This window comes from Bos indicus x Bos taurus, chromosome 12 (assembly GCF_003369695.1).
Source record: "Bos indicus x Bos taurus breed Angus x Brahman F1 hybrid chromosome 12, Bos_hybrid_MaternalHap_v2.0, whole genome shotgun sequence".
In the NCBI taxonomy this organism is placed as follows: Eukaryota; Metazoa; Chordata; class Mammalia; order Artiodactyla; family Bovidae; genus Bos; species Bos indicus x Bos taurus.
In genome coordinates, this window is record NC_040087.1 from 18569499 (window position 1) to 18582253 (window position 12755).

The following is a 12755-nucleotide window of genomic DNA, read 5'->3' on the forward strand; positions in this document are numbered from 1 at the left end:
TAGCTTTGATTAGATGGACCTTTGTTGGCATTAACGTTCAGTTAATTTAATTAATGATGTCATTAATGTTTAGAAAAATGCAAATGAAACCATACCCAGTAAAATGGCTAGAATAAAAGTCAAATAGTAGCAAGTGTTAACAAAAACCTGGAAAAATTGGAACATTCATACCCTGCTGGTGAGAATGTAAACTGGTGTATCCACTTTGAAAACAATATGGCAATTCCCCAATCAAACATGCAGCTATGCTATGACCCAGCAGTTCTTCTAGGTATTTACTCAAGAGAAATGAAAACATGTCCATATAAAAATTTGTACAGCTTTTTTATTAATAGCCCAAAGGTGGTAACAATCCAAATGTCCATCAACAAATGAATAAACAAAATGTGATACAGTGAAATGTTATTCTGCCATAAACTGTAATGAAGTATTCCACAGTCTAGATAAAAGATTAAATGCAAAACAACCCTAATTAAAGGAAAAGTTAATTGTTTTTGAGGGTCTGCTGTATGTCAGGCACTGTGCTGGCATTTTACATACAGTGTTTCTGTTAATCCTTCAAAAACACTACATTTTAGAAGAGGACACTAAAGTTCATGGAGTTTAAATAATTTGTCTAAAAACCACATTTATTAAGCAATAGAGCAGAATTTCAGTATAGAATTGTCTGATTCCAAATTCATATTTTTTCTATTATAGTGCTTTATTTCTAAAAAAGCAATTGTGAAGACAGATGGCCCTAATAGAAAGTATTTTCTGTTTATCACATATTATATTGCATACCTTGTATTCTAGCTTAGCATTGTAATTGGCTGTAACTGATTTCCCTTAATGATTCATCTGTATATTCTCAGCTCTGCAAAACGTGCCTGATGTTTAGTATTTGCTCATTAATTACTTGTCAGTTAAAAGAGTGAATGGTTAACAGATCTCAATTGTTTCTCTATATGCTGGTATTCTTACCTGAGTTTAAAAAGTCCTTCATAGGACTAAGAATTAAACTCAAATTCATTAGTTTGATAGCTGCCCTTTTATTTACAGTTATTAATCTCTTTGTAGACTTCAGCTGAAATGTGTTACATCAGCCAGCCCCTCTACAGATTGACAGGATCCAGTGAAGAACAAAGCATGATTCAAAGTTCTTAATAGTGAAGTCAGCTTAATAACATTTTGATGTTTAAGTAGTTCATACTTGTTTGTGAAATCAATTTCCTGGCTTAATTTCTTAGGAAAATCATATAATGAATTTAAATTTAGACATAATAAGATTGGGTATCTGCATTTTATCAAGGTAAATAAATCCAGAAATTAGTTGGAAATATAATTTTGGAGTTTGGGGAATCTAGAGCTATACTCAGTAGCCATTAACTACATGTGGCTATTTAATTAAAATGAAGAAGATTAAAGAAGATGAGTTCTTCATTCTCACTGGTCACATTCCAAATGCTCAGTAGCGCTTGTGTACATTTTCAGGCCATGTATAGCCAAATATAGCTACAGGCTATTATCAGACAGCACCATTATAGAATACTTTCATCATCACAGAAAGTTTTATCAGCTAGCCCTGTTCTCAAAGCCAGAAGAAAAGATTTAGGAGCTATTTAGAGACTGAACAGTAGTTAATTCAGCAAACATTTCTTCATCTTCTGTAGTCTCTGCGTATAAAAATAAGTAGACTGAAGTAAAGGGCTCATGTGTATTGTAGCAGAGTTGACAACATGCAAACAAGTGAATACAGTCATGTACCAAGTATTTTAATAGAAGGATATACAAAGTGCTATGTCTCTAATACAGGAATTACCTAACTCTGCTTTAGGGTGTCAACTTGTTGAAGGAAGAGTAGTGTTTCCTAAAGAAGGAAGTAGTTCCTCATAGGAAAATGTCAGCAGAAGTCAAGTGTGTATCAGATAGTGCTGGAGAATAGTAAATAAATCATAGGCCAGGAAATGAAGATGATGAAACTTCTGACTATGGAATACTAGATTGAACGGAATAGAGCAGACGGATAGCTGAAAAGCTATAGGGCGGTCAGTACAGGAAAATATGGAAAGTAAGAGGCAGGCAGGTGTCCAGCATCAGTTCAGGAGAAATCTTATAAACATTGTGTCCAGTGTATGTTCTTTCTCTGTCCTGTAAATTTGTGCGTTTCTCCTATGCTAGAGGGCATATCCTTAAAGCAACAGATCTGTGCTGATAAAAATAATAAAAAATTGTTCACTCATTATTGTGTTTCCTTTAAAATACATGTAGATATTACTAATAAATGACTGTGCCCTGACATTTGGATACAGTTTGGCACTTTTATGTAGTAGTTCAGATTCCAAGGTGGTAAATGTCCATTTGAAATTGCCTCACTTTAAGTAGTTAGTTGATAAGTTTTAAGTCCACTGCATTGGGAGTTTACCTTAAGAGAAAGTTTGTTTGAATGGTCTTGTAAGATGAAGTAACTTTTCAGTAACAACAATAATCTCTTATTTTACTTAAAAAAAAAATAAATCTGCGTTGGACTAAATGATACCTCAGGTTTCCTTAGCTCTGACTTTCCCCAGGCTGTATGCCCTGTTTGTTTAGAGGTATTCATGTCAGGCTTCCAGATTTCTGTTATCTGTCAATTCATCTTGGTCCTTCTCTTTCTTTCTCACTCCAGAGATGTCTTTTTCTGCTGTCTTGCTTTTTTTGAAAATTATTTCTTTCTTTAAGAAAATAATTTTACATTTGATCCTCTTAAATTTTATCTGTTTTCTTCCATAATTTCACCAAGCCACTGTATTTTTTTATTATTAATTAGGAAATTTAAGAAATGTTCAATGTTAATTACATTTTTCTAGATTTTTCTGGTCTTCATTAGTGTATATACTAAGCATGGTTATAACTTTAATCAGGGACATTTTCATTACACTTTTTTGTGTTACATTTATGTACCATTTTGTATTAGTATTTGCATGTATCATCATGTTGTTGTTAAGTCGCTAAGTTGTATCTGACTCTTTTTCAACCCCATGGACTGTAGCCCTCCAGGCTCCTCTGTCCATGGGGTTTCCCAGGTAAGAATACTGGAGTAGGTTGCCATTTCCTATTCCAGGGATCTTCCCAACCCAGGAATTGAACCCACATCTCCTGCATTGGCAGATGGATTTGTTACCTCTGAGCTACCCGGGAAGCCCATGTATCGTCATAGCCTACTTGTAAAGTCTCCATGATATGGCATTATTTACAGTCATTGTCAACTTTAATCTGCCCTTTGGTGGTAGCCATCTTATCCAAAACATATGTTTCAAGCCTATGTTTTTTCTGTTATTCAGGAAGTAATATAAATATTAGTAGTATTTAAGTTCAGAATACTTAATGCTCAATAGCTGTATGTATCTCTGTTCAAAATGGTAAGAGAGCTAGAAGTTAACTATTGGCAAATATTCAGGCAGTTACTTTTATCAGTTGTCCACTCACCCCCTGTTGACAGTATTAACTGAAACCAGGCATTAAAAGCATTTTCTCTAAAGAATGACAAAAGAAAACTGCCCGGCTGATCTGTCCTGAGAACTGAGTGAGGTCTCAAGAATGGCAGCATGGATACGGGGATGTAAGAAATGGAAGAAGCTGAGTGGAGAAGGGAACCTATTCGGTAATTTGACAGAGAGTAGTGTAACTGTCAGATCCGAACTCTGGTTTTTTAAAGGGGTTTAGGAATTGGAAGGTCAGCAGTGCAGTGTCTTTTTTTATTCCCTTACTTTTGGCTTAAGTCTGATCTCCAGAAAAGTGAAGTAATTAATTTTTTCAGCAAATGTGTAGTCCCCATTTTCCTTCCCTGTTAAATAGCATACATCTACTCTCTTGCAACGTTTAATATCTTGATATGCAGATTTGATCTGCTGTTCTTATAATTAATACTTCTTCCCCTCATTTTAAGGTTATTCTGGTACAAGTTAACCCAGGGGAAGCATTTACAATAAGAAGAGAAGATGGACAGTTTCAGTGCATTACAGGTAAGAATGGTAATTTATTATCTTTTGAGACAAGACTAAAGTTTATGATAACATAAAAGTGTCATATGCTTGTGGTTTCTTCCTTTCTTTCTGACTGCCACCACACCAAGGCATGAACTTTGCAGACTTTATGGCTTAACTATTGTAGTAGCATCCTAATTTGTCTCTTTCCCAGGGTTTCTTGGTTAATATACTGTAATGGTCTTCATGTCACTCCCCTGCTCAAAAATCTTTGGTGAATCCAGTTCAGTTTCCTTAGTCTTTTTGAAAGATCATTTCATCATCCTTGCTTGCTTTTTTCCCACTTTCCTTTCAATACTGTTTTCCTTTAGTCCTGCTAAGTTGGCTTATCTGCTCTCTCTGAACCCTTTTTATATTGAATACTTTCTGTACTGTTCTTATCTACAATTTATCCATATCACCACTACCTCCAGCCTATCCAAGTGCTTCCAGACTGAGCTCAGATCTTATCTTTAAAAGGTTTTTTTATAAAGACCCATCATTATGTGTACTCATGTACTGCTTGGATGAATTACTACATAATTCTTGTGTAGTAAAAGAATTTTGGTTGTGTAAGTTCCAGCATTCATTCTAACTGAAGAGTCCTTGATTCCAAAGTAACCTGTTAATTAAACTAAAATCTTAGTTAATTTTGGAAGTGAGTACTCTGAATGAGAGTCCTAAATTTAACAAATATACCTGTGCAGAGGCACATTTCAAAGAGTAATTGAGCTAGTGAATAGTTATTGCTCCTAATAGACCTGTATAAATAGGATGCCCACTAGCTAATTTACTAATTCAAATTCCTAATGAAATAAACACTTGTAAGAGAAACTTCCACTAAACTTCAAAATTTATAGAAATAATGATGCTGTCTTTAGCTTGGTACATAAAACCTTATTTAATAAAAATGTTCAAGGAGTATTCGCTTCCTTCTGTTTTGATTTCTTAACAACAAAAACTGTGTCATTTTTACTTTTGATTCTCTGTGCTAAAATAATGCCTTTTGCTTAGTAGGTGTGCTGTTGATATTTATTAAAACTAACTGCTAAAATATTTTTAAGTATATTGGTATGCTTGTTTGCCTTGGTAACTACTATGTACTGAAAATATATTTTTATACTCAGAGATATTTTAGTGCCTTAGAGTTTTCAATATGAGCACCAATTAAGATTGCATGGTAATATGGAAATTTTAATGTAAAAATATAAATGTAGTGAGCCATAAATAATGCCTAGATGTTAATCATTTAGCCAAATCCTGGATTTCTGGCTATTTTTTTATGATTTGACTCTCACGTGTAAAAAAAATTGTTAAAGTGAATTCAGGTTTGTTGAAAGCAGTAGCGCACCTTACCTCAAGAAGTCAGGAGCTAATCGACAGTTCCCCGGTGTGTTGATTCCGCGCCCCTTCACCCACTAGAGTTAGTATGCCATTGATGCTACCTCTGCCTCTAAATCTCCCTGCTTTCCTTTTCGTTTCCAGGTAGCTCTGACCAGCTTCTCAGTAGTTACTGATGTGTGTTTCACCACTGTTGCTGCTGGTGTCACTTTCTAGTCTGCCGGTGGGAGGTTACTGGACTCTTGGTGCTTCTGCTGCATCTAACTCAGAGAGTGACCCGCACTGTTGCTCCTGGGGCAGTTATTGTCAGCACCGCTGTTCCTGTTTGTCTTCCCTTTACTGCTGCTGCTCTTGATTACTGCTTTTCTGCTCTCACATTCTCTCCTCATACACCTGATCTTGACTCTTCCTGCCTTTATAGGGGCTTCTGATGTTAGGGAACGTTTGTCCCCACCAGGAAGTACCACTCTGTTCTCCATGTGTTTTGGGATTATGGTGAGGATAAGCACACACGTAGTCAGCTCTTTGGTATTTGCCATCTCCTTTGCAGAGCATTTTGTTAGTAAGTCTCTCCTAAACTGAGCCACATGACATTTAGGTCCTTAGTAAAACAACATTTTGTTAAATAGTTACAAGCTCTGTATCCCAATTATCCCAACTCTGTTACCCTAGAGTGAGTTCTCTGCACTCCAGATGTTGGCACTTCTGGCCTCTGTGTTCTAGTCTGAATCCTTGTGCTCATTAGGTCTGTTCAGAATGCTTTTGTCTTTATAGTTTTACCTTTGCTAGTAGTAGCTCATAAATGAAAGCATATACAGAATTTTCCTTTTGGCTTCTTTTCACTTAGTATAACAAGTTTGAGGTCCGTCCATGTTGTTCTTGCATCATTAGTTCGCTCATTTTTATTGCTGAGTTGTGTTACATTGCATGAACACCCACATATTGTGTCTGTTTAGTCATTTGTTGAGGGACCTTTGAGTTGTTTCCAGATTTTGGCTAACATAAACTAAATGGTTGCGAATATTCGTGTTTTAAATAAGGGCCGTTTTCTCCCAGGATGTTTGTTGGGGATGGGAGAGGAAGATTTCATCCAAGGAGGACCCCTAGTGACCTGCTATGATAATCTAGAATCCCTGAGACATGTGTACAAACTACACCTTAGGCCCCGTGAATCTTGTTAGATTTGTCAGATCTTTGATATTAAAAATGCCTGAAATTTATTAGAAGTTAAGTGTCTGTTTTATATATCATGGTCACTATATTGTTTGCTATATTACTGTAACTCACAGAATGAAATATAATTTTTCTTACTAAATTCACAATAAAACTTTAAAGAAATATTAATAACAAAATGTATGAATTACTTAATGGTGTATTTTTAAAGGTACAAGTCTGGGAGTAGGTCAGCCTGGGTTCTGGGACTAGTGGGTGGGAGTTAAAGGAAAACAGATTTAGCTTAATATGAGGAACAACTTTGTAATAAACAGAGCTGTCAGAGAGACTCAGGAGCAATCAGTTTCCCATCTGCCTTTGTAGGTGGTAATGCATCTACTGAGTCTTCACTTGATGGGGCCATTAGCAGGTTTAATTTCTCTTCAGTGGATGGTTGGAGTTAATGCCTTTAAAGGTTCTTCACAAGTCTAAAATGTTCTGATTCTATATCCTTCAGTAGATTACTTAAATTCTGCCCATTATTTTGCACATCTGTGAAATGAGGATGCACTAATGTGAATTAGATTCAACAATTTTTCTACCAGCTCTCAATTTTTTAGATATTCATAATTATGGTAATATCTTATGCCATATCTTAAATTTATTTTAATAATAAGTAGATCAGGCTTCAGCAATATATGAACTGTGAACTTCCAGATGTTCAAGCTGGTTCTAGAAAAGGCAGAGGAACCAGAGATCAAATTGCCAGCATCCACTGGATCATCAGAAAAGCAAGAGAGTTCCAGAAAAACATCTATTTCTGCTTTATTGACTATGCTAAAGCCTTTGACTGTGTAGATCACAATAAACTGTGGAAAAGTCTGAAAGAGATGGGAATACCAGACCACCTGACCTGCCTCTTGAGAAACCTGTATGCAGGTCAGGAAGCAACAGTTAGAACTGGGCATGGAACAACAGACTGGTTCCAAATAGGAAAAGGAGTATATCAAGGCTGTATATTGTCACCCTAGTTATTTAACTTATATGCAGATTACATCATGAGAAACGCTGGAGTGGAAGAAGCACAAGCTGGAATCAAGATTGCCGGGAGAAATATCATTAACCTCAGCTATGCAGATGATACCACCCTTATGGCAGAAAGTGAAGAGGAACTAAAAAGCCTCTTGATGAAAGTGAAAATGGAGAGTGAAAAAGTTGGCTTAAAGCTCAACATTCAGAAAATGAAGATCATGGCATCACTTCATGGGAAATAGATGGGGAAACAGTGGAAACAGTGTCAGACTTTATTTTGGGGGCCTCCACAATCACTGCAGCTGGTGATTGCAGCCATGAAATTAAAAGACACTCCTTCGAAGGAAAATTATGACCAACCTAGATAGCATATTCAAAAGCAGAGACATTACTTTGCCAACAAAGGTCCGTCTAGTCAAGGCTGTGGTTTTTCCAGCCGTCATGTATGGATATGAGAGTTGGACTGTGAAGAAAGCTGAGTGCCAAAGAATTGATGCTTTTGAACTGTGGTGTTGGAGAAGACTCTTGAGAGTCCCTTGGACTGCAAGGAGATTCAACCAGTCCATTCTAAAGGAGATCAGGCCTGGGTGTTCATTGGAAGGACTGATGTTGAAGCTGAAACTCCAATACTTTGGCCACCTCATGGGAAGAGTTGACTCATTGGAAAAGACTCTGATGCTGGGAGGGATTGGAGGCAGGAGGAGAAGGAGACAACAGAGCATGAGATGGCTAAATGGTGTCACCGACTCAATGGACATGAGTTTGAGTAAACTCTGGGAGTTGGTGATGGACAGGGGGGACTGGCGTGCTGTGATTCATGGGGTTGCAAAGAGTCGAACATGACTGAGCGACTGAACTAAACTCAGATCAGTATTCCAAGAATTTTTTAAAAGACCACTGATTATCTTTGGACTAAGGGCTTTTTTTTTACTACAAATATGACTGAACTACATGAAGTTTTAAGGTATATGGAAATTATAATTAACTCAAGTCCAAACCATATGTAGTAGTCTCTTTACCATATGATTAGCTGTTATTTACTTTTTTCATAATTTAACAAACTAAATCATGGAGAAGTTATATCTTTTATACATTACTTAGGAAAGCTTAACTACCCTTAGGAAATACTCTAAAAGTATAAGTAACTATGTGGTGGAAATCCACTATTAAAAAATTTGTCCTCTACATTTTTCCTTCTAAAATGAAAATATCAGTTTCGCTGCTGCTGCTGCTGCTACTGTCGCTTCAGTCGTGTCTGACTCTGTGCGACCCCATCCCTGGGATTCTCCAGGCAAGAACATTGGAGTGGGTTGCCATTTCCTTCTCCGATGCATGAAAGTGAAAAGTGAAAGTGAAGTCGCTCAGTCGTGTCCGACTCTTAGCGACCCCCATGGACTGCGGCCCACCAGGCTCCTCCGTCCATGGGATTTTCCAGGCAAGAGTGCTGGAGTGGGGTGCCATTGCCTAGAGAGGCTCAAAAGACTCATTTTGAAATATTAATGAGTCTTGTTTTTTAAAATGAAACATAATGGATCATCCATTCATAAATTCAGCCCATTTTAGGTTAAGTGAATGATTCATCCTGAGTACTTTGTGTAATAGTCCCAGATTGTCCCTAAATGCTATTAAATGTTACTTTTCAAGAGAAACTGTGTTATATATGACTTGGTTAAGAGAACACTGCAATGTTTATGCTAAAAAAGGAAAATTCAGGCAAATTAAGTTGTCTTCAATTCTTTATGTTCCTAATGAATAAAATATTATTGTTAAAGTTGTTCTCTTGAAAATAGGAAATCTCAACCAGTTCAGTGAGTTCTGTTTTTTTTTAAGTGATAAAAATTTCAATTAAAAAAACTTTAATGAGTGGTGATGGCAAAAGGAATGTAAGACCTAGAAATATAATTGCGTAAAATAGCTAGCAAGGAAATGAGAATCTTAGTCCTAGAGCCATAAGAATCTCAATTCCACCACAGCCTCATGAGATTGTAAAAGGACTCCAGCCTCTAAATGAGAACACACCCTAGCCAGTACTTTGATTTTCACTTTGTGAGACCCTGAGTAGAAAACCCAGTTTATACAACACACGGATTTATGAACTACAGAACTGTGGGCTAATAAATGGGTGTTTCTTAAAACCACTAAGTTTGTGCTAATGTTAAAAGAGCAATAGAAAACTATGACAATTATAATGTGAACATTTTTTCTCTCATGCGTCATGTTCAGAGGTCTGTTAGTATTTGTATGGAGTTCTTTGCCCTATAGGTAGTGAAGGAACTCAGGTTACTTCCATCTTGATCTGCCATCCCTAGAATATTACACTCGTCTGCATGATCCATGGTGGCTCACCACCAATGTTCATGGCCCAGACAGAATGGAAAAGAGGAAGAGAAGAAGAGATAAAAGATATGCCCTCTTTCTTTAAGGACATACTTTGGAGATTATACAGGTAACTTATGCTCACTGGCCATAGCTTAGCTGCTCACGTCTAACTAAATAAGAAAACTAAAAGTTGCCTTTGGATGAGGTGCCCATGGATCCAGCTAACACTCAGAAGATTATTACTATGGAAGAAGTGAAGAACAAATACCAGAAAACAACTGATAGATGCCACAGGCTATTTTAAATAATAATAATAACTGAAAATCTTCAAAGATCCTCCAAAAAATAATTACAGTGTTTGCTTACGGAGTGGTGGTGCATAAAATTGGGAACAGGGATGAAGGGAAAGTTTTTCTTCTCTTCTTTTTTATACTTTTTCATTTTTGAATCTTGTAAAATATAAGAATTGTATATAAGAACCGCCCCCCTTTATTTTTACCCAAAAGATACTTGTCTACCTTCCCTCAGCCACATTTTACCTGTCCCAATGTGATTAGTATTTCTCCACTGTTCCTCCTTGTCCCTCTTGAGATTTTCATCATTTGGAGTTTGTTTAGTCAGTGACCTCAGCCCAGTGGAGGCCATGTCAAATATATATATACACACACACACATATATATATGTATATACACTGCATATACATATATATATACCTTAAGTGTATAAGGTATTTTTAAGTATTTGATACATTCTGATATATTTTACAGTAATAGAAAAAGGTCATTCTACTCTGTTGTCATCGCACATGCACAATATTTTAACTACTTTTTAGGCCATATCAGTACTTATTTTGTGAGTTTTTAATTATAGCAGAGCCTTACTACCATTTATAAAGTTGAAAGCATGGAGTAGTACATTCTGGATTTGAAATACCTATTTTGCCAGTTGACTTTCTAATAAGTTGAGTACTGTTTGTATGAAGCAGCTTCTTCCTAAATGAGGAAACCAAGGCTGATGATACTGTAATTTATCAAATGAATCTGACTAGCTGTATAAATTGGGGAAAGTGAAAATGTTAGTTGCTCGGTTGTGTCCAACACTTTGCAAACCCATGGACTGTAACCGCCAGGCTCATCTGTCTGTGGAATTCTCCAGGCAGGAATACTGGAGTGGGGTTGCCATTCCCTTTCCAGGGGATCTTCCTCCCCCAGAGATCGAACTCGGGTCTCCTGTATTGCAGGCAGATTCTTTACTATCCGAGCCACCAGGAAAGCCCTTGAAAAACTGGAGAAATTTTCACAAATAGCCACATTAGAGAGCTATACTTTCTAACTGGATTTGATTAAAACTTGTCACAGAAATCTGTTTAAGTATGTATTATACCTAACTGACGGAGAAGGCAATGGCACTCCAGCACTCTTGCCTGGAAAATCCCATGGACGGAGGGCCTGGTGGGCTGTAGTCCATGGGGTCGAGAAGAGTTGGACACAACTGAGTGACTTCACTTTCACTTTTCACTTTCATGCACTGGAGAAGGAAATGGCAACCCACTCCAGTGTTCTTGCCTGGAGAATCCCAGGGACGGGTGAGCCTCGTGGGCTGCCGTCTATGGGATCGCACAGAGTCAGACACGACTGAAGCGACTTAGCTGCAGCATACCTAATTGAGTAGTTTCATGCCCTTTTGAGCACGTTACTGTGAAAGTCGCTCAGTCGTGTCCAACTCTTTGTAACCCCATGGACCATAGAGTGTATGGAATTCTCCAGGCCAGAATACTGGAGTGCGTAGCCTTTCCCTTCTCCAGAGGATCTTCCCAACCCAGGGATCAAACTCAGGTCTCCTGCATTGCAGGCAGATTCTTTACCAGCAGAGCCACAAGGGAGGTCTTTTAATAAGCACATTAGTCCCACATTGATTTGGATTCAAATTTCTTTACAGAAATGTTATTTTCCATATTTGTTTCTGTAACTACAAGTTTGGCCTTCCTAAAGCATGACTTTTTTTTATTACTATGCTAAAAACAAACTAAAAAACCTTGCCTTCTTTCATTTCATACAGCATAGGACTCTTAGCCTTATTTTCTAGGCACTCCACCAACTCATTCCAGTCTTTCTTTCTAGTTTTAGTTTCAGAAATTTCTACTCCAGATATACTAGAATTAGTAGATACTCCAGTTTCTACCCCTGGAGAAGAGCATGGCCACCCATTTCAGTATTCTTGCTCGGAGAATCCCCATGGACAGAGGAGCCTGGTGGACTTCAGTCCATGGGGTCGCAAAGAGTTGGACACAACTGAACGACTAAGCACAGCACCAGTCTCCATATATTTCTTACAGAGACCCCTCTCATACCTTTGTTTACATTGCCCCTTCATTGAAAATTACATAAGAGTGTGCATTCACATGTGTACACACAAGAGCTTTCTGAATTTTTTGCAGTTCTTCAAAACGCAGTACAAACTAGTTCCCCATCTCTTGAGATTCTTTCTGACCACCCCAGGGTTAAAAAGTACTCCTCAGTTTCCTTTTCCATTCATTGTCTGGCCTATATCTCTAACTTGGCATATGTCTTTTATTGATTTATATGTCACTTACTGGTTTTTGTCTTTTTTCTGTTTTAGAGTCCACCACTAATCATGTAATTGAGTTCTCATTGTCTGACAGCATTGTGGTGTGTACAATTAATCTTACTTAAACCTTAACAGAGTGAGAAACTTGGGGTTCGTTAGTCTCATAGCTAGTTACTGAAAGATCTGGGACTCAAAGGAAGGTCTTTCTGGCTGTAAAGATTAAAATTTTCATCCCTTCACCAAGGGATCAGACTCAACAGGGAAGTTTAAACATGCAGGTGTCTAGACCCACATTAGCCTTTCTCAAATGATTATGGTACAGACTATATTGTGTCTAGATCTCCTTTCCTTCCCCGTTAG

At 37.4% G+C, this 12755-nt stretch overlaps 1 protein-coding gene across 6 annotated transcripts in view; it reads left to right on the forward strand.

Moving 5' to 3' along the window:
- FNDC3A (fibronectin type III domain containing 3A) overlaps positions 1-12755 on the forward strand; it is a 113285-nt gene that overhangs the window by 36608 nt on the left and 63922 nt on the right. For all 6 annotated transcript variants that reach the window (XM_027557265.1, XM_027557263.1, XM_027557261.1 and 3 more), the window contains one exon: positions 3908-3983. In XM_027557265.1, the coding sequence (XP_027413066.1) occupies positions 3908-3983 (76 nt within the window). The remainder of the gene's footprint in view (positions 1-3907; positions 3984-12755) is intronic.